Genomic DNA, 24,218 nt, shown 5'->3' on the forward strand with positions numbered 1-24,218 from the left:
ATGCAAATAGAACGCATACAGTATCTTTGGATTCTAATGAGATAAAAAGAGTTGTTTTGATTTAATTAAAAAGTAGACGCACGATACTCGTTAAAATAAGGAAGTTCCGTTTAAATAAAAACGCATATTTATAATTGAATATTATATTTGTATTTTTGAATTAAAATTTATAATATAGAAAGCGATCTTGACTTTTTTGGGTCCTAATATTAATAATTTATTTAATAATTTATGTCAATTTCGCGTGGAATTAAAAATTTTAATTCTAAAGCTTTTTTTCAATATCTTTTGCTGCGCGTGAATTAATGAATTCACGCAGCCAAAGTGAATGTACACAAAAAAAGACTTTCGAAGGAGGACAAAAAATTTGTTTCCTATACTTTTAGCCATAAATCCACAAAGAATATTATTTTCATTAATTTTTTTTTTTAAATTATAAAATTTGAACTATTCTTCAACTAAGTACCTAATTTGGCAGAAATTTTTGCGCATTTATAAATAATCGAAAATAAAATTTTATTTTTACTCCAATCTTCATTTTTATCAAAATCCAATCAATCAGAAATCAATAAATATATTTATGAATTCAATTAGTTTTTAATCAAGTCGCTCAATAATTATTAACACACAATAAATTTTTGAGAAATCATTTTATTAAATTTTTAATTACGAAAATTTTAATCAATCAGCATTTAATTTGAGAGATATTATTGCGACAAATTTAATTTTCGATTTTTAAGAATATTTGATATTTAATTGAAAATAATTTCAAGCTGCAAAATGAAATGAAAAAAAAAAAATATTCGAATAATTGAAATAAAATATTATTATGCAAGACTATTGATGGATAATAAATTATCATCTAATATTCATGTTATGGACAGTGAAGATCGTGTAACATTGAACACGATCATCTTAAGTATATTTTCGAATTGAAGGTAAATTATATTATGATGACTCTCGGTGGAGTATATCTGAAACTTGTTTTCTTTGAATTACACAATTGATTTTCTATTCTTGCATTGAAAAATTTATCAAGTGGAAATGAAATACCTGCGTGGAATCAATACCTACAGGAAAATTTTTTTTTAAATAAGTAATTATTGGTCATATAAACAATGCTATTCTTTAGTGATAAATGCATATTGTAATTTGTGTTTGATTATTTTTGTATTGAAATAAAGCGATTGCTTTACTTTAGTCACGTTTTTTTTGAGGAAGTTTACCTTAGTTTATTATAATTATATGCGTTTGAAGTCACGTGAAATTTATCAAAATCTAAATGCTGTTAATCATGTTGTTTTTAAAAATAGAAATTTTTTTTTTTTGTAAAAATTAAGCTATGGAAACTATTAACATAAAAGGCTTCGCATTCATCTACTAAAACCTACTATTTACTATTTTTTTACGATTTTCTACTATTTACTACTTTTTTACGATTTTCTACTATTTACTACATTTTTTTACGATTTTCTACTATTTACTACTTTTTTTACGATTTTCCACTATTTACTACTTTTTTTTACATTTATGACACTAAAAACTACTTTTTCTTTGTTTTTCGAAAATTGACACTACTTTAAATCCTCTAATAGTTGAAATAAAAAAATTATTCTTCAAATATTAATATGAAATTCTTAGAAACGATCAAATAATTAAATTTTAATTAATTTCTTAGAAATAAATAAAAATTTTTAATAAAACTCTAATGAAACGATTCAATTATTTCCATAAATTTTACGAATATTTTTAGCAAGAATTCAATTATTTTCAATATCTACTATTTTAATAAAATTTCACACAAAAATATAGTAAACTATTAAAAAAAATTTTAATAAAATTCTTCGCAAACATTCAATTATCTTTTATAAATAATAAAATTTTCACAGATATTCAATTTTTTGAAATATACAATTTATGTAGAAAATTTTAAAAGAAATTAATTATTTAAAACAATTTTAACAAAAATTTTCCAAAAGAAGCTTTTGATAAAAAAAATAATTGATTTCAATTATTTTTACACAAATAATAAAATTATTCCCAGCAATTCAATTATTGGAAAAAATATTAATAATCTTCGTTGGAAGAATTTAATTATTTTTATGAAAAATAAATTTTCATGATTTCATAATTAATAAAACTTATCGCACAATTTCAATTATTTTTAATACAATTTAAAATTAATTTCTCGATAAATGAAATTATTCTTAATAATTTTATTAAAAATCCTTCGAAAAAATTCAATTATTTAAAAATTTTTTGATAAAATTAATTATAAAAATTCAATTATTTTCAAAGATTTTAATAAAAATTTTCGAAAAGTTCAATTATTTTCATAAATAATAAAATTCTTGACAAAAATTCAATTATTTTGAAAAGTTTTAATCAAATTAGTTGCAGGAATTCAATTATTTTCATAAATAATAAAATTTTCACAGAAATTCATTTAATTAAAACACAATTTTCATAAAATTAAAAAAAATTAATTGTATTGATTTTTATAAATTTGTCTTCAAGAATTCAATTATTTTAAAAAAATTTCAGAAAGTTCTTCGCAAACATTCAATTATTTTCATAATTAATGAAACTAATCGCACAATTTCAATTATTTTTAATACAATTTAAAATAAATTCCTTGAAAAATGCAATTATTCTTAAAAAATTTATTAAAATTCTTCGAAAAAATTTAATTATTTTCAAAAATTTTGATAAAATTTTTTATAAAAATTCTAATAATTAAATTCTTGTTGAATTTTCTGCTTAAATTTGATTTAAAAATAAATTTTAGTTCAAATTTTAAATAATAATTAAATATTAAAAGCGTTATAGTATTATTTTTTTTTTAGAAATAATTAAATTTCAAAAGATTTTTAAATTTAAGTCTTTAAATTGTTTAATTTAGAAATTATGAAAAGAATTAGTCTTCTGAAGAATTTCATAATTAAAATTTTTTCAAAAATACATAAATTCCAATAAATTGAATTTCCAATTATAAATGGTAATTATATTAAATTTAATTGAAGTAAATTTTATATTTTAAGGAATTTTATTTTACTTTCAAAAATTATTTTTAAATAATTCTAATAAAAAAAAACTTGGAAAATACTATTGAATTATAGAAAAATTATAAAAAATTTATGTTATTATTACTGAGGTGAGAAAAAAAGTTAAAATTTTCTTTATAATCAGCAAAAAGTGTGGAAAATAATCTTTCTGAAATACGCTAAAATTTAATTTTTTAGGGATCAAATTGATTTTTTGGATTAATATGTACTTTTTACTAGTTTTTTCAAGATTGATGCTATTTTTGCTATTTTTTAAAAATTATTTATCTAGTGTGAAGTCTGATATAGTAATAACGATTGCTATGGTATAACCGTCATCGCGTAATCTAACGGCCCCTATGGAGGGGGGCCTTATATACTACGAATGAGCACCAGAGTTTCGTTAGAAGAGTTTCTTGGCCACAAAATCCTAAAAAAAGGATAAAGAAGTCAATACATTCAAAAATAAGCAACTTGAGAACTATATAAAATTTATAAAATTTATAAAATTTATAAAATTTATAAAATTTATGAAATTGCGATCAGTGTCGATGAGAAAGTATTTTTATAAGTGCGCCAAACTCGCGTGAATTGGAAAAATTCTTATCAATTCCTCTCGCACTCAATCGTTCTGGTTATCTTTATCGTTATTCTTTGTTGAGCCGAAGTATCGTATTCGAGGCGAATGTACGCCTACAGATTCATGATTTACTAGAAGATATTATAAATAAGCTCGAAAGTTTTCTTGGCGTGAGGCTCCTCACACAACTTTTGGCCCGTGGGAGGTCGAACGTGTCAATTTTCGACCCACTCTTTATACAATTTACGCGTACACACATATGTAAGTTTCACATCTCCGGGTGTGAAATGCATATCGACTTTTTTTTTTTTTTTTTTTTTTTTTTTAAACTGATAATCGAACTCTGGAAGGAAAATAAAAGAGCAGATGGGTTTTTTTGGCGAGGTTCTTATGTTACATGGGGAGAAAATATAGAAATTAAATTTTCCTTGATATATTTGACATAAACAATGGCTTACTTTGTAAAGTGTTTTATTGTACATGAAGAAGTTTTATTGCATTTTCGACTAATGAGGTGGAGAGGTAGATGAAGAAAGATAAAGTGAATTATATTTTGAGATTGAAATAAACCGGTAATGAATTGAGGAAACAAGAGTTAAGTGATCGCTCTAGCAACACTTATACTTGAATTTATTTCCTGTTTACCATTTACCAACTTATGATACGTAGGGGAACATAGTCTAGGTCGGCCACCTTTTTGACTTTTGTTTATAACTTTTTTTTAAAAATGAATTTGGACAATTAAAGTATATGGTTGGAAAGTCCTGTTTAATAGGAACATTTTTTCTGTACAAAGTAAATTGACAGGTTTAAAAATGAAAAAGTTATAAAGATTTAAAAAAAAAAAAATTTGTAGTCCAGGTTGGCCATTACAGTCAAGGTCGGCCATGTTTAAAATTCAAAGGGCATTAATCGTTAAAAAATAAAATAACATGTTTGGAGTTACGGAAAATTGATTCTTTATTGTTTCCAGTTTGTAACTTAATGAAATAACAAAATAATAACAATAAACAATATAAAAAAATAAATTTAAATAAAAAAAAGTTTTGCACTAAAATATTAATAAAATTAAATAAAAATATTAATAAGATGATCAATTATATTATGAGTTATACAGAATTGCAGTTTTTGCAAATGAAGTAGCTCGTGCTCAACTTTGCGCATTTTAAACACATAGTGGCCGACCTTGACAGTAAGTAACATTACCGAATTGTTGTAACCATAAAGAAATACGTTTCGGGATTCGATTTTTTACTTTGTTTTCCTTTCAACCATGAGTCCCACAAATTTTCTGCATACTTGCCTTGACGATTCAATTTGTTTTTTATCTTTTATTAATGGTTTTTCACATTATGCACAAAACTTTTTTTGAGCTTTTTTTGTACCGACGTCACAGAAAACACAATTTTCGATTTTCCGAAAATGTAATTGAACAAAAAGTTAGGTTTCACTAAGACAAGCTTCGACAAAAATGCGCGTAGGTGGCGCTAGTGAACTTGACAAAAAAACGCGAGTGGCCTACCTAGACAGTAGGCCAACCTTGACTACATTCCCCTACATAATATATTGTATTACTTGATTTTCACATAACTAATGAGAAAATTTCTTTTTTGTTTCAGGTGAGTCCAGTTATTCATTAGTTCTACTTTTTTTCGAATAAATTTTATAGGTGAGTTGAATTATTAGTATAGGGGAAAAAATTAATTTTTAAGAGATTATCGCCATAGCATTTTAAAAAGAGGATTAAAAATAGGTCATTTCTACCATCCAAAGTAAATTTGTAAGCTACTTTGTTTAAAATTAATTATCGAGTGCAAAGTTGTCGCTTCTTTCGCCTTAAAATTATTGCAAACATCAGTTTTACGGTTGGCTAACGATTTACCCACTTATGAACTTATTTTCCGGTTATGTCTTGATCACGATCAGAATTTGTTCATATTTATAAATCCGCAAAAGCTTTTTAAAGCCTTTTTTTTTTGCTTCAAGACAATGTTTAATTGATTCAAGTACAGTTTTAATTGAACCCCCTCATGCGATTGAAGCTTATCTAATATATAATACAAGCAGGAGCATTTCGCTAGACATATTAATTCATCTTAACGTCAAATTATAACATCATCAAACGTAAATTAAAGCCATTTAATCTTTAAACGTAGGGCAATTAAAATTGCTAATATTTATAGTAAACATATACAGCTGGGTGCACTGTTGGTTCCAATTACGTGTATGGGGCACGAACATTTATATATATAAATTCAAAATAAAAAAAGGGGACCATAAAGGAGGCAAAAGTAGGAAATTTAGCGAGGCGTGTCGATGCACATCCGTTTCCGCAGGATGTATGTTCGACGCTTCTTTTCAGAATCCGCAACCCGCCTTCAATTTGTCCCGGAGCTAATTAAACTTATAATTGTAATTACCAAACTGGACTTTGGAATATTTCGGACAATTTCGATTTTTTTTTTATTTACGAAAACTTTGTCATTGGAATAGTCAATGAATTATTTATAGGCGTCTACCATCGAGTTGATTCATTCATTATGCAAGTTTTCTATAAATGCGAGACATTGAGACACTTGGGGGAGGGGGGGGGGGGGTTAAGAAGAAGTATTTTTAAAATACCTTGAAATTTTCTACATCACTAAATTAAATCAAATTCATTAAAATCTTAAGAAGATCAATTTCTTCACTAATGAAACTGATCAATTTTCAATCCGGCATTCCTTTTAATTTTTCAAGGCAGCTTAACAGTTTTATGCTGTTTCGAACAGAAATTTACAAAAAAAAATTGTTTTTATTTGAATTATTCTATAGAAAGCGATGAAGGATAGATGTTAACGACAGCAGTCTTATCGCTTTTGAAATTATTATTTACAAATTTTTTTTTATTTCTGTAAAATACTTTTCTTTTTCTTATATATTTTTTAAAATATAAAAATAATATTTGAAATAGAGGAAGGAACTAATCATTCGTTCATATATTGTATCTCATTTATCACGAAACGATATAAGCTCACGCGATCATTGAAAATAATATTATCGCGGATAAAAAAAGAATAAAGGAAGAATTTCCTATAAGGTAAATGCGTGCAGGAGAATCGAGAAAGATAATACTGATATGTTAGGTGCGTCTAAAATATCTTATCTGATAAGGTGATTTAGAAAGCACCTACGGGGTTTTTTCTTCTCAACCATCATTTATACGGAAAATTGGACGGAAAGTTGGGGATTAAACCAAAGGATTAAAATTTATCAAATGAAAAATTTGAGAGTAAAATCTAATAAAACATTTAATTTTCATTTTTTTTAAAAAATAGTTTTTTTTTTATTTTTTAACTTTTATTTTATTTTAAAATAACGAACTTGGTCATCTTAAAGTATTATACAACATGAAGAAATCGATCATTAAGTCTTCGAATCCCAGTTTATCGATATCTTCATGTTTTATAGTTATGAAAAATTTAACATTTTGTTTTTAAAAAAATTAACCTTGTGCAAAAATGCAAGAACATATGGATGACACTTTATGGTTTATCGAAAGGTTCTCGCAAGTGCTTGCGCGATCAACCAAGTGCCCCGTATGCAAACGAGACTCACTTGACTTGATTCTCCTTGTCGAGGTCAACTCGTCAACTCGTAAAACTCGTTCTGAATATATATTCTTCTACAATGTTCTATATGTTTGACATGACAAAAGTCACGTTACCTTTCAACTGTCACTGTAGTTTTATACATTAAAAGACAAACACGTAAAGGGAAAAAGTTAACATAAACTTGACTATATAGTCAAAAGGAGAAACAAGTGTATGTAAATATATAGTTATAAGAAAGAATGAAAGAAACATATTTAAAACCATCGAAACCACAATGTCAGATCAATGATGAAACTCGTTTCATGCTGCGGGTCTCTCTTTATGATTTTTCCCCAACAATATTCTTTGCCCAGCAAACGAATGTTTTTTACTGAAATATTATCTCGTTTGGAAAGGTTTATTACTCTCGTTGCTCAGTCACTTCGATGCTTTTAGAGATACTTAAACTTTGACGGGGAATTAATATTGTAATTACTGCTGTCAGATAATCAAAGTTACCTTTTTTTTCTCTCTCTCTCCATATCTCAAGATTGAAATTATTCAACATTATCAAGTGTTGATGCAATTCCCAAGGCAGTAAATTCCTATGGAATATTAAGTCCCTAACTAATCAATCATTTCTTTTCAGAAATAAACTAATGAATCTGTTTTTTTTTCTTTCGAAAAATATATATACTTTTGAATATTATTCATCATCTAGTATGAAGATCTTTCTTTTTTGGAGAATGCAAAAATCTACTTCTTGATGTTGCTAAGAAGTTTAAAAGAATGGTTTGTTTCTTTTATTTTTTTCTACTGTTTGATCTAAAAATTAAAAATAGATAGAAAAAGTAATGAAATAAATAAATTCCCTTTACACTAGTCAGAGAATTTGAAAAGCAACATTAATGGCACGCATAATTGTCAATATTATACTTGCAGATAGAAGTCCTTCATTTATTGTTTAGAAGATTTTTTCTACTTTCTATATTGACAATATATATATATATATATGAGAACACTATAAAGAAACTCGTTTAAAACTAAATGCCACGGTCGTTTCTTTACACTAAAGTCGTTGTAATGCGTCAGAAAGGCAATCACTTCATCGTGATACGTCATATAGTAATTACACCACATGTCTACCCAGATGAATTATTTCATTCCATAATAAAGTAGTACCGTATCAGAAGTTCATTTCGATTCGTTAGTCAAACACCTTGCGGCTAATTCAAGAGCACGAACCAATTACGAAATTCACACTAGTGTGCTTTTTGAATTATCTTACAATAATTGTCGGATATGTTTATATTAAACAACGTTGAATTATGAAATAGTGTGATGTGTGAAATAAACAGGTCTGTACTATAATATACCTGTTCACAAATATCTGTGTTAGGAAAATATATCCTTTTATAAATAGAAAATTTATTATTTAGTTTAACGGTGTTTATTATATCATCCGTTATTTGGTGATGTCTCTACTTTTTGTAAAATCGGTATTGCACTTCTAGAAATTGGGTTAAACTGCAATTTTTATTTTTAAGATCCAGAAAAAAATGTGTTACACTTGATCCAGAATGTTAATTCTGAAAGAATGCTGAATTAGCAGACTTCGAATATTATTCATCATCTAGTATGAAGATCTTTGGTTTTTGGAAGATAGAGGAAAATGGGAAAATGGTTAGGATGGTAGGTAGGATCTTCGGAAATTTTTAGAAATTGCAAACAACTGCAACTTATTCTTAAGATCCACAAACAAATTTACTCCAGAATGGTAATTCTGGAAGAAAGCTGAATTATCAGACATTATTCATCATCTAGTATGAAGATCTTTGTTTTTTGGAAGATGGAGAAAAATGAAAAGGTAGGATCTCCGGAAATTTTTAAAAATTAGTTACCTATTAGCAAGTGTACGAAGAACTGAATAAAGTAGAAAAGGAATTGTTTTCGGCACTCGATAAATTCTAACGGTTATCGCACTGATGTAATTCTGCATCAATCCACCTGTTCCAGTTATACATTCACACTAGTGAATAAAAAATAAAAATGTAACACCACTAATCTAAAAAATGCAACTCACAGTGTGAACTAGGTTCTTCTATATCAGGTGAATTGTAAAATTCCAAAACAATGTGAATGAAAATCTTTCCGCAAGGATAATAAAATGCTCGTTTACAATGTACGGCAGACGTCATATAAACAGTAGCATTGCATTAGGTTGAACGCCCTCGTAACGCCTTGGAGGAGAATAATCGAACGAAGCGGAGCAGCCACAAAGCTGCTACTGCCATCATTTAACCGGATTAGGAAGCCAGTTGAAGAAACGCCTGAGCATGTCGCGTGATACATGTCAGTCATAATGCGTGTACAAACACATACCAACATGAAGAATGCATATAGCCATCAATGTTAGATCCCACCATGTCAGTTCAGCCATCCGGCAGAGTTACATACCTTGCAGTTGTCTCGGTGTTTACGCTCATACATGCAATTCCACTTCCGCTTCCTTAAAGGCACAAATCCTTGATGAATTCTCTCCTGAATATCCCTCCTGTACCTTTAGAGGAGGACTCCCACACTACCCGATTCTACCGACCTAGAAAATCCATCCAATTGGGTCAACATTGTATTAAATTTTTGTTGGATCATCTTTTGTCAATGGTAGAACAAAAAAATTAAAAAAAACCCGGACGTTTAATATATTGTAAATTATTCATAAATCTAGTCATCTAGTCAATAAACAATAGAAAGTTGAAAAAACAGGAAAGCAATTAGACTCAATATATGGTTTCTCGTATTGTTTCCCAATCATCATGTGGGACGCTATATTATAATGGTAAATCTTTTCCTAAAAGACTCGCTTATTGCTACTTGTTTCATACACGTTTCTAATTATGGTTACTTTCATGCTGCCCATCAATCACGCCCACATTACTGTTCATTATCAGAATAGCCTTTTTTTCTATTAATCCCCTAATTGGTAAATTCTATGCTATGAAAATGATGATGATGCATTTTTTTCCCGACATATGATTGGGGGGATAAAAATCGCAAACTGTCAATATTCTAAATTGCTGGAGACTTAAAAGTACTTTTGAGTATTATTCATCATCTAGTATGAAGATCGTTGCTAATTGGAGTTTGGGGAAATGTTGAGGAATTTTGATTGTAAATTCTATGCTATAAAAATGATGATGCATTTTTCATCAGACATATAATGATTGGGGGATAAAAATATCAATCTGTTAATGTTCTAAATTACTGGGGACGTAGAGTTCATCACTTTTGAGTATTATTCATCATCTAGTATAAAAATCTTTGGTTTTTGGAGGATGGAAAAAAGTAGAGGAATTCTGATTGTAAATACTATGCTATAAAAATGATTGGGGGATAAAAATTGCTAACTGTTAATGAATATTTCAAATTACTGGAGGCTTAGAGTTAAACACTTTTGAATATTATTCATCATCTAGTATGAAAATCTTTGGTTTTTGAAGTTTGGAGGAATTCTATAGTAAGACCATGACAATGCATTTTATCGTCTACTATAAAAATAGTTGGTTCTTAAATGTAAAAAAGGACTTCCGGCTGTGTGAGGAACAATTAAAACACTGGATAAAAAGACTTGTAGAAATAGTAAATAATGTTTGATTTGTAGAAATGTAGTCTGCTTTCGGAAAGAAGATGAATCGTCTCAACTTGTGGATGTTGCTAAGAAGTTCAAAAGAATGTATACCTCCTCAACGCGGAAACAAGTGGTAAATTGATCCAAAGGAATTTTTCTCTAATTGCTCTTTACTGCCATTGTTATTACTCGCGAAAGTACTTTCAATAATTGTTGCTGTTGTTATTATTGTTGTTCCATTGAAGAAGAAGAAGAAGAATTGAAACACCCAGTGCATGATGAAGAATTTCGCGCATCTGAAGCTTAATAAGGGATCTCGCACTGATCCTGAATAACGATAAATCTTTCATTATAGTTTAAATAATTACCGGGGCAGCAGGTTTACTCAGCTCCGAGAGTTGGACACAGATAAAACAACGCACATTATTGCCACGCTCTACAAATCAACAGAGAAATTGTTCTGCCTTATAGATGTTACCAACTAAGCAACCTTCTTATTTTATACTTTAGAAAATGGATTTGACTCTCAACTTCTGTACTTTTATTCCTTTATTTTTATTTCTTTTCTTGTAATACTTTCTTTTCAAGTTTTTGTTTTAGATAAAAAGGAAAAATACTAAAAACAATTAAAGCAATGATTAAATTTAATATTCATTGAGAATAATAAAATATTGAATTCCGTGAGATAAGGAACATGTAATCATGACAGAGCTATTTAGTGTTTTATCGCAGCACGTAATCCATAAAGCATTGTTTGAAATTTGTCACTTTCTTTATATCCTTTCTCTCGTGAAAATGATGTATATCTTAACGAGGAAGTGCAGTTCGAAGCATCTGTGAATTCTCAGATCACAGGTGCTTCGGAAAACGACAGATGGTGAACCGGTTAAAGCTTTGCATGGCGAAATACAAACCCTTTCAGTTATCTACAGATGAAATTTCTGTATAATTTGATTTATACCATCAGCACATGCATGTCATTATGCATTCCTTCTTTAATTGAAAAAAATTGTCTCTAAAAATTCCACTAAGGAAAGAATAGTAAAAACTCATAATTATTCATCATCTAGTATGAAAATAGTTTTCATTATGAAAATTAGAAATCATTCTGCTATAAACTTGGAACTACACAACAGATTATTAAAGTTCTATCAAATATACCGTTTTCTGTAATGATGACAATTATTCGCTGTAATGCTAAATAAAACTTCCCAAAGTTATATGATTTTAAATTTTTCTGGTCGAACGGAAATTCAGTTGTAAAATATCAAAAAATACTTTGTCGCTTCTGTTTATATTATTAGGAGTCGCAATTGTTTGTTTGTAGAAATAACTCGTGTTTGTCATGAAGAATTGAGATAATTACATCTGGAAACGAGAAAATGACAATGTTAAAAGTAATAAAAAAAGAGGAACAATGAAGACACCTATTTGGATCACTTCCCGTGTTTACTTTGATTATATAAATCGATTGTGACCAGTCCCCTTTAGTTTCTACCAATCGACAAACTGCCTCCACTGTAACTAAACTTACACAGTTGATGCAAGGACAACATCACGTACTTTTCAATTCAGAAACATATACATTAATCTTATTTAACAAGCTGCGAACAATTGATTTACTAATCGTACCGTCACCATATCCACGAACAACAATCAATTCTAATTCTTTTTTTTTTTTTAATCAATTTTAATTATTTTCCTGCTCCAGGAAATTATTATATCATGGATTCCTTTTTAATAATTTAATTAAAACAGACTTTCTTTAATTAAAATTTCTAACATTTTGTATTTTTGGATCAGAATTCAAAAACTTAATCATTAATAAAGTAGAATTTCTATTTAGCGAGAAGTTGCAACAACTGATTTTTATTTGGTACAAACAAAATGTTTATTCCCGCAAAATAAAATTTACTCGAAACTCATAAATAATTCAGTAATCTCCGAGTCGAATGTATCTTTTTTTTAAGGAAAAATAAAAATTTTGAATTCAACGGCAATAAATTTGCTTCCCGAGTATAATAAATTGATGTTTAACTATAAAAGATCAAATATAACAGCAAGAAAGTAGATCGTATTAGTAAACAAAAATCCAATGTTTAAAGCTTTCCCGCATATATATATATAGCCTTTTAATCAGACTTTTATTAATTGCCTTACAAACATTAAAGAAGAAATATAAATTAACGTATGTTTTATTTTCATAAATGTTTTCTACACGAACTGAAGTCATAGTATGATTTGACTTTCTAACGTACAGCATATATTATCGTCACGACTGTTGTGTTAACAAAACGATCGTTATTCAAACAGACACTTGTATAAAGACGCTTCTTTAAAAAAAATGTATTATTCTTATTTTTTAATATCTCTTCTCTTTATGTTTCATATATACAAAAAAAATGGTTCTTTTATCCGGCAGAGTAAAAATGATTTTCTAAAAACATCACCTTAAACGTGGCAACGAAAAACGTGGTAACAAAGCGTGGCTAATTACACTGTTTAGTGTCCACGTTTGCTCATTACGTAAGAATAATGTCTATACGTATATATATATACCGCAAAGTCGAATTATCCGTAAGAGGTTCTTTTTAGAATTTTTAAAAGAAGCTTCTTTAACTGCGCATATAAAATGAATTTCAATTTAGAAAAAAAGGAAATGCAACGTGAGTATTATAACAGTAACTAGTGTTACGTACCTTCCACACTGAAAATTAGAAGCTTTTTTTATTTTTTTACGATTGTGCATATGCAGTAAATGTGTCGAGTCTAACGGTTTCGGTGGAAATGAGAAAAAAAAATGTTTTCTTGAAGTACTCACGTTTGAATGCAATCAATTCTCTGATGGATTATGCAGCATTAATCGTTAATGATGATTCGTTTTTCATATATTTGTAATTAATAATTTTTATTGGAAATATTAATAATGAACTTAAAGTCATTGTCATTGGATTTAATTGTCCTTGTTAAATTATACGCTTATTTTTATATTCTTATAATTTAATCCTTATTTAATGCAGGGTCAAAATTGTACAATTTAGAAACTTTTCGTCTTTTTTCAATCAAATTACTTTACTCTACGAAATTACGGTTTTTAGGGCTGATTACGAATTCGATGTTTTTTCAAAATTCAAAATGGCGGATCCAATATGGCGGTCAAATTTTTTAATTCATTGAATTTGCTTATAATTTTTATTTCGAGGGTTTTTTTAAAAGAATATGATAATAATTTCGAATACTGAGTATTAAAATATTAGAATATTAAAATATTAAAGATTAAAATGACGATGGTGTATTTGCGTTTTTCAAGTTTAAATGCAAAGATATGTGTAAGCGAAGATATGTTCCTTAATCGCAATCCTCTGAATTGAAATTGTAGATCTTCAAGTACGCATTAGCCCTGGAAAAACAGGTTTTAAAAACTGGCAATTACTCCACTTCCGATTAATACTAAAATTTATTTCAATTTTTTGTCGTATTGCGTCATGACCTCATATCTGATAATAGCTTTTTCTATACTTTCTTCACTGGAAAAAAAATTTTCCATAAAATACCTTAAAATTAAAATATTTTATAGAATTTCTATAAATATCCTCTAATAGTATATAAAAATTCTTGCTTAGTTTGCTGTTTCCTTAGTTTCAATAGTAATTAATAGCCTAATGGTTCTAATAGTCAGAAATAAACAAATAAAGCATTAGATTACAACGCAAGAAGAATTATCTCCTCTGAAAATCAAATCAGCAGAAAGTTTCTTGTTAAGAAAAAAAAGAAAAGAATAAGTTTACTGCTCAATAAATTAAACTAAGAATCCTTGCTTATCAGAGGTGTTTAGTCCTCTTATATATATTTGAAAGTAGGATGAAAAGTTCTGTGTTCAGAAAGTTTTTGATCAAACTGTGAGTATGTATCGAGAACTATCATATATATGAGTCATTTATTTGCACTGCGTGAGTCAATACGAGAAAGAAGTTATTTCACGTTCTCTATATATAATAAAATATGGGGTAAAAATCATTTCCCTTGCTCGCATATATATATATGAAAAACATTATATAGAGAAAGTTCATGTCTAGGGTAGAGCAATTGATAACTGATGTCGACGTAATGAAACATTTAAAGTACTTAATGATCCGTGCAAAGAAATCTGACGAGGAGAGGCTTAATAAATTTATCGTTCCTCTTGTTTTTTGTAACGATAAACATTGTACATGTTTACGCTTATGAATTTAATTCTGCTCCTCATTCTTTCGAGGCAATTTTCCCTTTCTATATAGACAATTCGTTTTTAATTCTACTTTATGGCGGGGGATTGTTGAAAATCATTATTTTCTTTTTTAAGAAAGTCGATTTTTAGGGTTACGAACACGAAACGTATGAATATATTGCTTTTTTGAGACAAATTATATTTCTTGCTGGTGGGGAAAAAGAGGTTGAAATTATATATGTATTTTTCAACGTAGAATGTAAAAACAGGGGGAATGATCTAATTCTCCTAACACTAAATTTATTCATCATCAAATATAATACTTTTTTAAATTTATTCATCATCAAATATAATACTGTTTTTAAATTTATTTATCATCTAATATTAATACCTTTGTTAAATCCTTTTCATAGAAGGACAATTATTTTTAATTCTGTTGGAACATGAAATTGCATATTGTACACGAAAAATATTGAAAAATATTGACGGGTTTCCTCTACTCTCTAGTTGGAGAGTAATTAAAAAAAATTTCATTACAATTATAAGGATCGTTTTTTTCCTCAACAAACTTTGCAAATGAAGTTGGTAAAAGTTTTGCTAAAACTGCGTCATAAGTATATAGGAAGGCAAAAAAGAACATTTGCTCGAAAATGCCAGAATTCATTCCGTGATACACGAAATGCTGCAGTTTTAACGAAACGTCGCTAACTTTATATTGATCAAACATTTGCAAAAGAATTATAATAATCGATCTTCCTATTCCGAAGGTTGTCAGAGTTACTATCTCAAACCAGTAAACTTTTTTCACTCAAAAAATGAAAAAATCAAAAAGTTTACTATTGATTTTAAGATGAGGTTATAGAGGAAATAATAAATTTGTGTAAAATTGAAAAATAGTCTTCGAATTTTGGAAATTTTATTTCTTGCTCTGTGGATGAGAAAAAACAAAATTTTGAAAATAACCAAGAGGGTTGAGGGTACCCGCATTTGTACAGATGTTACTATACTTTGTCGGGGAATCAATAAACAACAGTAAGTTTTGAGATTGTGAATTTGTAAATGATGGGTCGTTGTCGCATTTACAGTGCCGATCATTGGAGCACACGAACTTACACACTATACACGTTCGAATAATGCGATGGGAGAGAAAACGAGGTCGCAGGATGCTCTTGATTGATGGTTTGTGGCGTATATATAGTCGGAACGCACACTCTTACTTTGTTATAAGAGTTATGCATTCCGTCACGTGTGCAGTCCAATATGTATCGCAAACGACCAAGGGCGAGCAGACGAAAAAATTAACAATTACACCATAATATCGAACCACCAACTAAAAACAAGTATATTCACCAGAGTAATAATCATTTCCTTAATACTCTGAGTCATATCTTTACCTTGAAGACATTTTTCCACACTTTATAAAACTATCTACTTTTTTATTTTTAAACGTTCACTCTCGCAGTCAGTGTTACATTCTTTATGTTAATAATATTCAAATTATAGAAAATAAAATAAGAAATAAAATTAAAAAATATATTCACTACCAATGAATATTGAGAATATCACCTTCATTAAGATTTTTCGATTCTACTATTTCGTTTGCTTTTATGATTTGTTTTTTATATATATAAAAGAAGCAATGTTTGTCTCAATTTGATATCATTAGAAATAAACTGTCCGCAAATAAAAATTATGTTAATTTACCAAAAAAAAAAATATTAGGTCAACTAGAAAATGGAAAAACTCACAAAATTAAATAATTTGAAATTTATTCTTTCAAATTGAGTATATTTGTGATTACAGTTGAAAATGATTTTCGAGGTCCCATATAACGGAGCGCTTTTAAAAGAGCCATAAAGAGCTCGTAAAATGATCAAACATTAAAGTTGTGATTGACTTTAATTTCGTGAGGACTTACGAACAAAAGATTGCAGTAACGGTATTATTACTTTCATATATATATATATATATATATATATATATATATATATATATATATATCCCAATATGAATATAAATAATAAATATAAATTCCAATGTATGATATAAATTATAAACATAAAAGTGAATTGTTATAAAAGTTAAAACAATACTAAAAAGATAGTAATTAATAACACTGGTTATTATACATGATAATTAGGTCTTACACACCTAACAAAGTGATTATAATATGTGATGAATCAATTACTGCAGGAAAAGAAAAAACAAAAATAAAATTCAAATTAGAGGCAATAAAGATCATTAGTAGCATTAAACACGTTCATAACGAAAATATTTTATTTTTGTTCTTGTCTTTATTTTTAATGAGCATAGCTGTTATGATTCAAAATCAACTTGATTTCAAAATTTTTACGTATTTTAAACGTAAGATTTAAAAAATTCAATTATTTCCAAAAATGTTTTTTTGCCAAAAAATTGCAATATTGGAATTTTTTGCAAACATTCAATTATTTTCATAAATATTAAAACTCATCGCAGGATTTTAATTATTTTTAATATACAATATTCATAAAATTAAAAAAAAAATCAATTATTAAAATAGATTTTTTATAAAATTCTCTGCAAGAATTCAATTATTTAACTCTCGTAGAACTTTCTAATAAGTGTTTATTTAGAATTGAAAAAAATAAAATGATTAAAGTTTTGAATAATTTTGTTTATAAATTTAAATTTAATATATTTTTTATTCTATAAAAATCGTTGCTTCGGGGTTGTATTTTAAGAATTCAAAATGGCGGATCCAATATGGCGGCACGGATTTCTAAGAAATTATCAGATTCATTTCAATCTTGTTACTTGGGAGTTTTGAAACAACAGATTGAATATGGTAAAAGAATTCTAAAATATTCGACTAGTTATATTAAAAAATATAAATATTGACAAAATAATTTTATGTTATCTTAACGAAAAATAACTAGAAAGGAGGAAATAGGTATAACTTTGAACATCTATCTGTAAATGGGAGTAGAAAGGGGAGGAAATCGGAAGGAATGTCAAAGCTGGGGATTTAGAATAAGTACCTAAAGCAAAAGTAATAAACGTACCAGATGCAACTGATTAAAATTGCATCGCAGAGGTCATAATAGTCGCAAAACTGGGAATTTACTCCGAATGAATCAGACATCGGATCCCCCAGGGTTCCCAGGTTTACATAACAACCACCTGAGCGCAGAATGTTCTCTTATGGAATTTATCGATCGTTCATTTCGATATAAGGACATCCCGAAGAGGACAGTTGTCATCTTAGGCAGTTAGGATTTTTCATGGTCTGATCAAAACCGTTACTCAACCATGATCCCAATTGGGCGCCCCCCTTACATTCAATTACATGGTCCATTTTAGTTTATTATAATTTTTATGAAAAGAAAAGAATTTTCGAAATCTACTCGACAAAAGATTTCATTAGCATTAAAGTATATAATCCTCTCTTCTCTCTCTCTCTCTCTCTCTCGGTTGGTTTTTTTTTGTTTTTTTTAAACAAATTACATGACAGGGACTTAATCATGCAAATGGAGTTTTGTGATACTTATTGGAATGAAAAAGGCGTTGTCCAAAGACCTATATTATACCACTCCTTTTTAGTTTTGTTAGTTCGCTTCCATACTACCCACTCTCCAAAGACCAAAAGAAGAAAAATGTCAAGCTTCGTTCGATAACTATAATTAAAAGCCTATTCGTGAATTTCAAAGAAGTCACTTTTATATTTCGTGTCAGCAGACTATCAATCTGAAAATGGTTCACAAATCAGGACAAATAACTATTTTCCTGTCGAATATAATGACATAGGGGGGAAAAATTACGATACATTAAAGAAGCATCCTTTTCATAGAAGGAAAATTGTTTTTATGTCAGTCGGAACTTGAAATTGCATATTGTAAACGAAAACAAATATTAAAACTGTATTGACGCAGTTTTAATTTTTGCACTCAAGGATTAGTCTCTTTATAGGTGGGGAGACTAAACTATTTTCATACTAGATGATGAATAAATTCAAATTTTAAAAATTAATTTTTAACATATTCAATAACTTTCAATGTTTAATCGTATTTTATTTCATAAAGTATATCGTAATTTTAGAATTTAAAAATTATATTTTATCCTCTACTATATTTAAATCTGTGACATAAAAATATCATATTCTTTCTCTGTTTCAGGTGAGTTCTCATTTTTCAACTACTGATACTCTATCTGTAAGTGCTTATTATTTATTTTAACAATATTTTTAGTTTTAAATATTATAGAAACTAAAAATATTTAAATTGTATATAGAAGAAACGTTCGATATAGAAATATAAAAATGAAATTCCGTTGCAGAAAATAATTCTTCACCAAATCATTAAAATTTCCAAATGATTACCCTATTCTCTTTATAACTACACTTCACTCGAATTATGAAACAAAAGATCAAACTAGATCGTAAACATTCCAATAAAAGTCAATTAAATTTTAACTTTAAGACATTTCATCATTGGTCAATTTAATTTCAAATATCAAATAATCCACCTAATTAACATGATTCCATAATCCCTCCCATTAAAGTTTCAATTTTAATAATTAATTTTTAAATTACCCCCATCATTTTTAGTATATTTCACAGCGATCATTGTAAAGTTCTGAAACTCTGTTCGAATCTCTGAAAGTCGATTTCTACAATTTTCTATTATAGTAAAATAATTATTTTATTAGAAAATTTTATTTCATCAAATTTTTTTTTCTGATCTCTTTATATAAATGTTACATTATAATTGAGAGAATATATGATTCAGAAGGCATTTATTTATATAAAATAGAGAGAAAAAGAGAGAGATAGACATTGAAAGTAATCAAAGATATATTATCACTTTCTCTGAAATCATCAGTGCGAATTCGCACGCCTGTCATCTTTTTCCTTTTCAGTGAAAGTGAAAAAAAATCTCAAGATTCATATTTTTCTGATCAATAATATATCTATATATTTATAATGGAACGTATTGAAAATTGACCGTTAATAATTTATGGTCATTTCACCATTTAGTCATTCGTGCAAATCCGACATATCATTAGAGAAATGAAAAGAAAATTTATTCTGCATACGGAATTTGAATATAATAAATTTTATTGTTGATTTTTATTTGATTGCTTCGATCAATATTATTATTATTCAAACCATTAAATAAAGATTCTTAAAAATATTTGTATTTATAATAATCTAAAATTATTTGCTTCTTAGGTACCTTTCTTGGGAGCGCGTCACTTATAATAAAACTAATATTATTATTTTATATTATTTATATTATAATAATTCATATGTATACATAATATTATTATTCTTATTATTGTCATTTATGATTGCTAATTAATTAATAAAAAATGAAATAATAAAATAAAGAAAGAAATCTTATTTAAAAGATTTTCATACTAGATGATGAATAAATTCAGTGTTATAGAAGAAATAGTTCATTAAATTCTTCAACATTTTTCTTGTCTCCTTGTTTTGTTTTTTGAAAAAAATCTTACTAACTCGGTCAAGCAAATAATAATTTTAGAACTTATTAATAAACAGAGCATGGAATTTTTATAAATGAAAAGAAGTTTAAGTTAAAACATTAATAATAATTATTATTATAAAATTATGTGAATTTATCACTTAGTAAAAATAATATAGATAGTATTTTAAAATTATCAATTCATTGCGAATTACCGCAAGCCACCTTTTGGTAACAATTTTTAACTACGGAAATTCTGACAAAAAAATCAGTTTTTGTGTTTTTTAATAATATTTTTGTGTTTTTGTTTTCAATTTTGTTAATAGTTGTTTATCAGTTTCTGGAAAAGTTGCCAGAGTTGTCGAAACGTAACAACATGTTTTTTCTTTCTTGATTTGACTTGGAGAATTGGTAATTTTTACATATTATCTAATAATAATTATTATAATTATGAATATTATAATATTGTATAACCTATGACCTACATATTGTATATTAAATAATATATTATAATAAACATTAGGGAATCTTATGATCTACTTCTTCTAAAAATAAAATTATTCATTTACTTTTTATTTTAGTTTTAGTCATCAACTAGTTTGACAAAGGTCTGGGTAGTTATATCTGTTTGGGTTGTTTTATTCATCATTTAATATTAATACCATTTTTGGGTTTGTATACCTGTTTGGATTGTTTTATTCATCATTAAATATTAATACCATTTTTGGGTTCTAATATGAAAAAGTTCTGGGTTGCTTTATTCATAATTAAATATTAATAACATTTCTGGGTTTGTATATCTGTTTGGGTTTCTTTATTCATCATTCAATATTAATACCATTTTTGGGTTCGTATATCTGTTTGGGTTGTTTTATTCATCATTTAATATTAATACCATTTTTTGGTTCGTATATCTGTTTGGGTTGTTTTATTCATCATCTAATATTAATACCATTTTTGGTTTTGTATACCTGTCTAGTTTTTTTAGTTAACATATAATATGAAAAAGTTTTAGGTTGTTTTATTCATCACCTAATATTAATAAGATTTCTGGGTGTGTATATCTGCTTGGTTGTTTTATTCATCATTAAATATTAATATCATTTTTGGATTCGTATATTGTTTGGGTTGTTTTATTCATCATCTAATATTAATAACATTTATGGGTTTCTATATCTATTTGGGTTGTTTTATTCATCATTTAATATTAATACCATTTTTGGGTTTGCATACCTGTTTGGGTTGTTTTATTCATCATTAAATATTAATACCATTTTTTGGTTCTAATATGAAAAAGTTCTGGGTTGCTTTATTCATAATTAAATATTAATAACATTTCTGGGTTTGTATATCTGTTTGGGTTTCTTTATTCATCATTTAATATTAATACCATTTTTGGGTTCGTATATCTGTTTGGGTTGTTTTATTCATCATTTAATATTAATACCATTTTTGAGTTCGTATATCTGGTTGGTTTTGTTTGTTGTTTTGTTCATTATTAAATATTAATATCTTTTCTGGGTTTGTATATTTGGATTTTCTAATCATCATCAAATATGAAAAAAGTACTTAGTTGTTATATCTATTTAGATTTTTTATTCATAATCTAGTATGAAAATAGTTTTTGTATATGCTATTTATGAAAATAGATTAGTTAAATCAATTAGTCAATTAATTAACAAGCGTAAATTAGTTCGGTTCAGTTAAATTACCCTATTTTCCTAAAGTATCTACAATATAATACTAAAACATTATAATAATTTTCTAATAATTTTTCTTTAAAATTTTAATTTAATGCTGATTACTGATGACAACAATTCATTTGCAGGACGAATGCCAACAAGTTTTTGAAATTGGCAAATTTAATGTTTAAGTTTGCTCAATATTGTGAATTAAAATTAATTGATGACCATATAGCACACTTTAGTTGTATATATATATTTGAGAAACGGAAAGGAAACGTGCTTCATTATAAATTCGATCGAAAGCCATGAGCGTTTGGTTTTGCTGCTTGGGTCAAGGTTCTGCCACCAGCAAGATCATCGTACTCGTCGGGCAAAGGCATCCTGTCGAATGTCAAAGGTCACTACGCCTCGATCTCAAACGCCTCTTCACGAGCACACCTTAAATAGCTATTATTTTTTTAAATCCTCTATTTTACGCAAAAAAAAAAGAAAAGAAAACATTTCATTACATCAATTAACTTTTAATAAATTTACTTTCTTTGCGCAATTTGTTCCTTTCACCATATTTTGACCATTAAGATTATTATATTACTCTTCATCATAACCACCTTGTTATGCATATACATAGAAATCTAAAAATAATTGACTCGAGTGTTTGCGATTATTTAATCATTTGTTACGTGATTCTTGTTTTACATTTTACAACCAACAATAAAAGTATAAAAATACTTAGATCAAAAAAATGTTTCATGATTTTAGAAGTGTCGTATTTTTAGTGTCATAAATTATTTACCATTAAAGTCACGTTCTTTGGGAGAGTTGTTTGCACACTTTTTTCTTCTTTTTTTTAATGAGATGGAGTAATTTATTTAATAGTTAGTAATTCAAATAAGACTTCCGTTTCGTGTGCTCTTATAATAAAAGTCTCGACTACATTGCGGTCTTAATGAAAATCTTACTTGTGATTTTATTTCTCATTTCCGGTATTATCTCCACATGATATATTATACATATGATGATTTGCAGTTACGGGGCAGTTTTCTCTCTTTTTAAAATTTTGTATTAAAATAATTATTATTATATTAAAATAAAATTTTTCGTGGGAGGAAACAAATTCTTTGGTTGTATTTCTGAAAAGTTTTCCCTTTAAATAAATTTACTATCTAAATGTAGAAGATAAAAAGAATTTCCAGATTGTTTTTATGAAATGGTAAAAGTAAGAATGTGTAAGATTCATTGAAATAAAATGTAAAGTTCAAGGGGTCAAGTGGAACTTCCGTGATTTGTTAATATGCTGCGGTGAGAGTGGTATGCCTTCTGTGTATGTAATTCTTACATTAAGCTGCTTATTTTAAATACAGTTGCGAGTGAAACTAAAAGGGTCGGGTTTAATTAAAGGTTGCCACTTTTGGAAACGGTCCCGTATGAGCTGGTAAAGTGGTATTTTTCACATTATGCTGGCGCCCACATCAGACAACGGAGTTAAACTCACGCCTAACGAGAATCGATTTTAGGTTACCATCGTTTATTACCTTAATCGCACATTCAAGGTTTTTTTTATTTAATTTTCTTAATGTTGAAAAACTGGTATAAGTGCTGATTAATTTTCTTCAAACGGAGCACTAAAGATATTGCAGTTTGCACAATTTATCTTAAATTTACTATTCTTTTGCAATTAGAGAAGTAATCCGCGAGGGTTAAATAAAAGTTTTGGGTTGTTATATCTATTTTGGATTTTTATTCATCATCTAGTATGAAAACCTTTCTGCGTTTGTATGTTTGTTTAGGTTGTTTTATTCATCATCTAATATTAATAACAGTTCTGGGTTTGTATATATGTTTAGGTTTTTTAATCATCATCTAATATGAATAAAGTTCTAGGTTGTTTTATTCATCAATACTAATAACAGTCGTGAGATTGTATATTTATTTGGATTATTTTATTCAGCCTTTAATATTGATAACATTTCTGGGTTTTTATATCTGTTAGGGTTTTTAATCATCATCTAATACCGTAAAATTCTTGGTTATTATATT

At 27.6% G+C, this 24,218-nt stretch overlaps 1 protein-coding gene across 5 annotated transcripts in view; it reads left to right on the forward strand.

The window, feature by feature from the left end:
• The window catches only part of LOC122500550, a 69,911-nt gene that overhangs the window by 28,863 nt on the left and 16,830 nt on the right, over positions 1 to 24,218 (forward strand). For 3 of the 5 annotated variants that reach the window (XR_006301491.1, XM_043609521.1, XM_043609522.1), the window contains exon 2: positions 19,186 to 19,221. The exons of the other annotated variants lie outside the window; for them this stretch is intronic. Coding sequence is in view for 2 of the 3 variants with exons in the window: in XM_043609521.1 (XP_043465456.1) it covers positions 19,186 to 19,221 (36 nt within the window). In the remaining variant the exon portion in view is untranslated. The remainder of the gene's footprint in view (positions 1 to 19,185; positions 19,222 to 24,218) is intronic. 5 annotated transcript variants of the gene reach the window in all.

Source organism: Leptopilina heterotoma, unplaced genomic scaffold, assembly GCF_015476425.1.
Source record: "Leptopilina heterotoma isolate Lh14 unplaced genomic scaffold, ASM1547642v1 Lhet_188, whole genome shotgun sequence".
Classification (NCBI taxonomy): domain Eukaryota; kingdom Metazoa; phylum Arthropoda; class Insecta; order Hymenoptera; family Figitidae; genus Leptopilina; species Leptopilina heterotoma.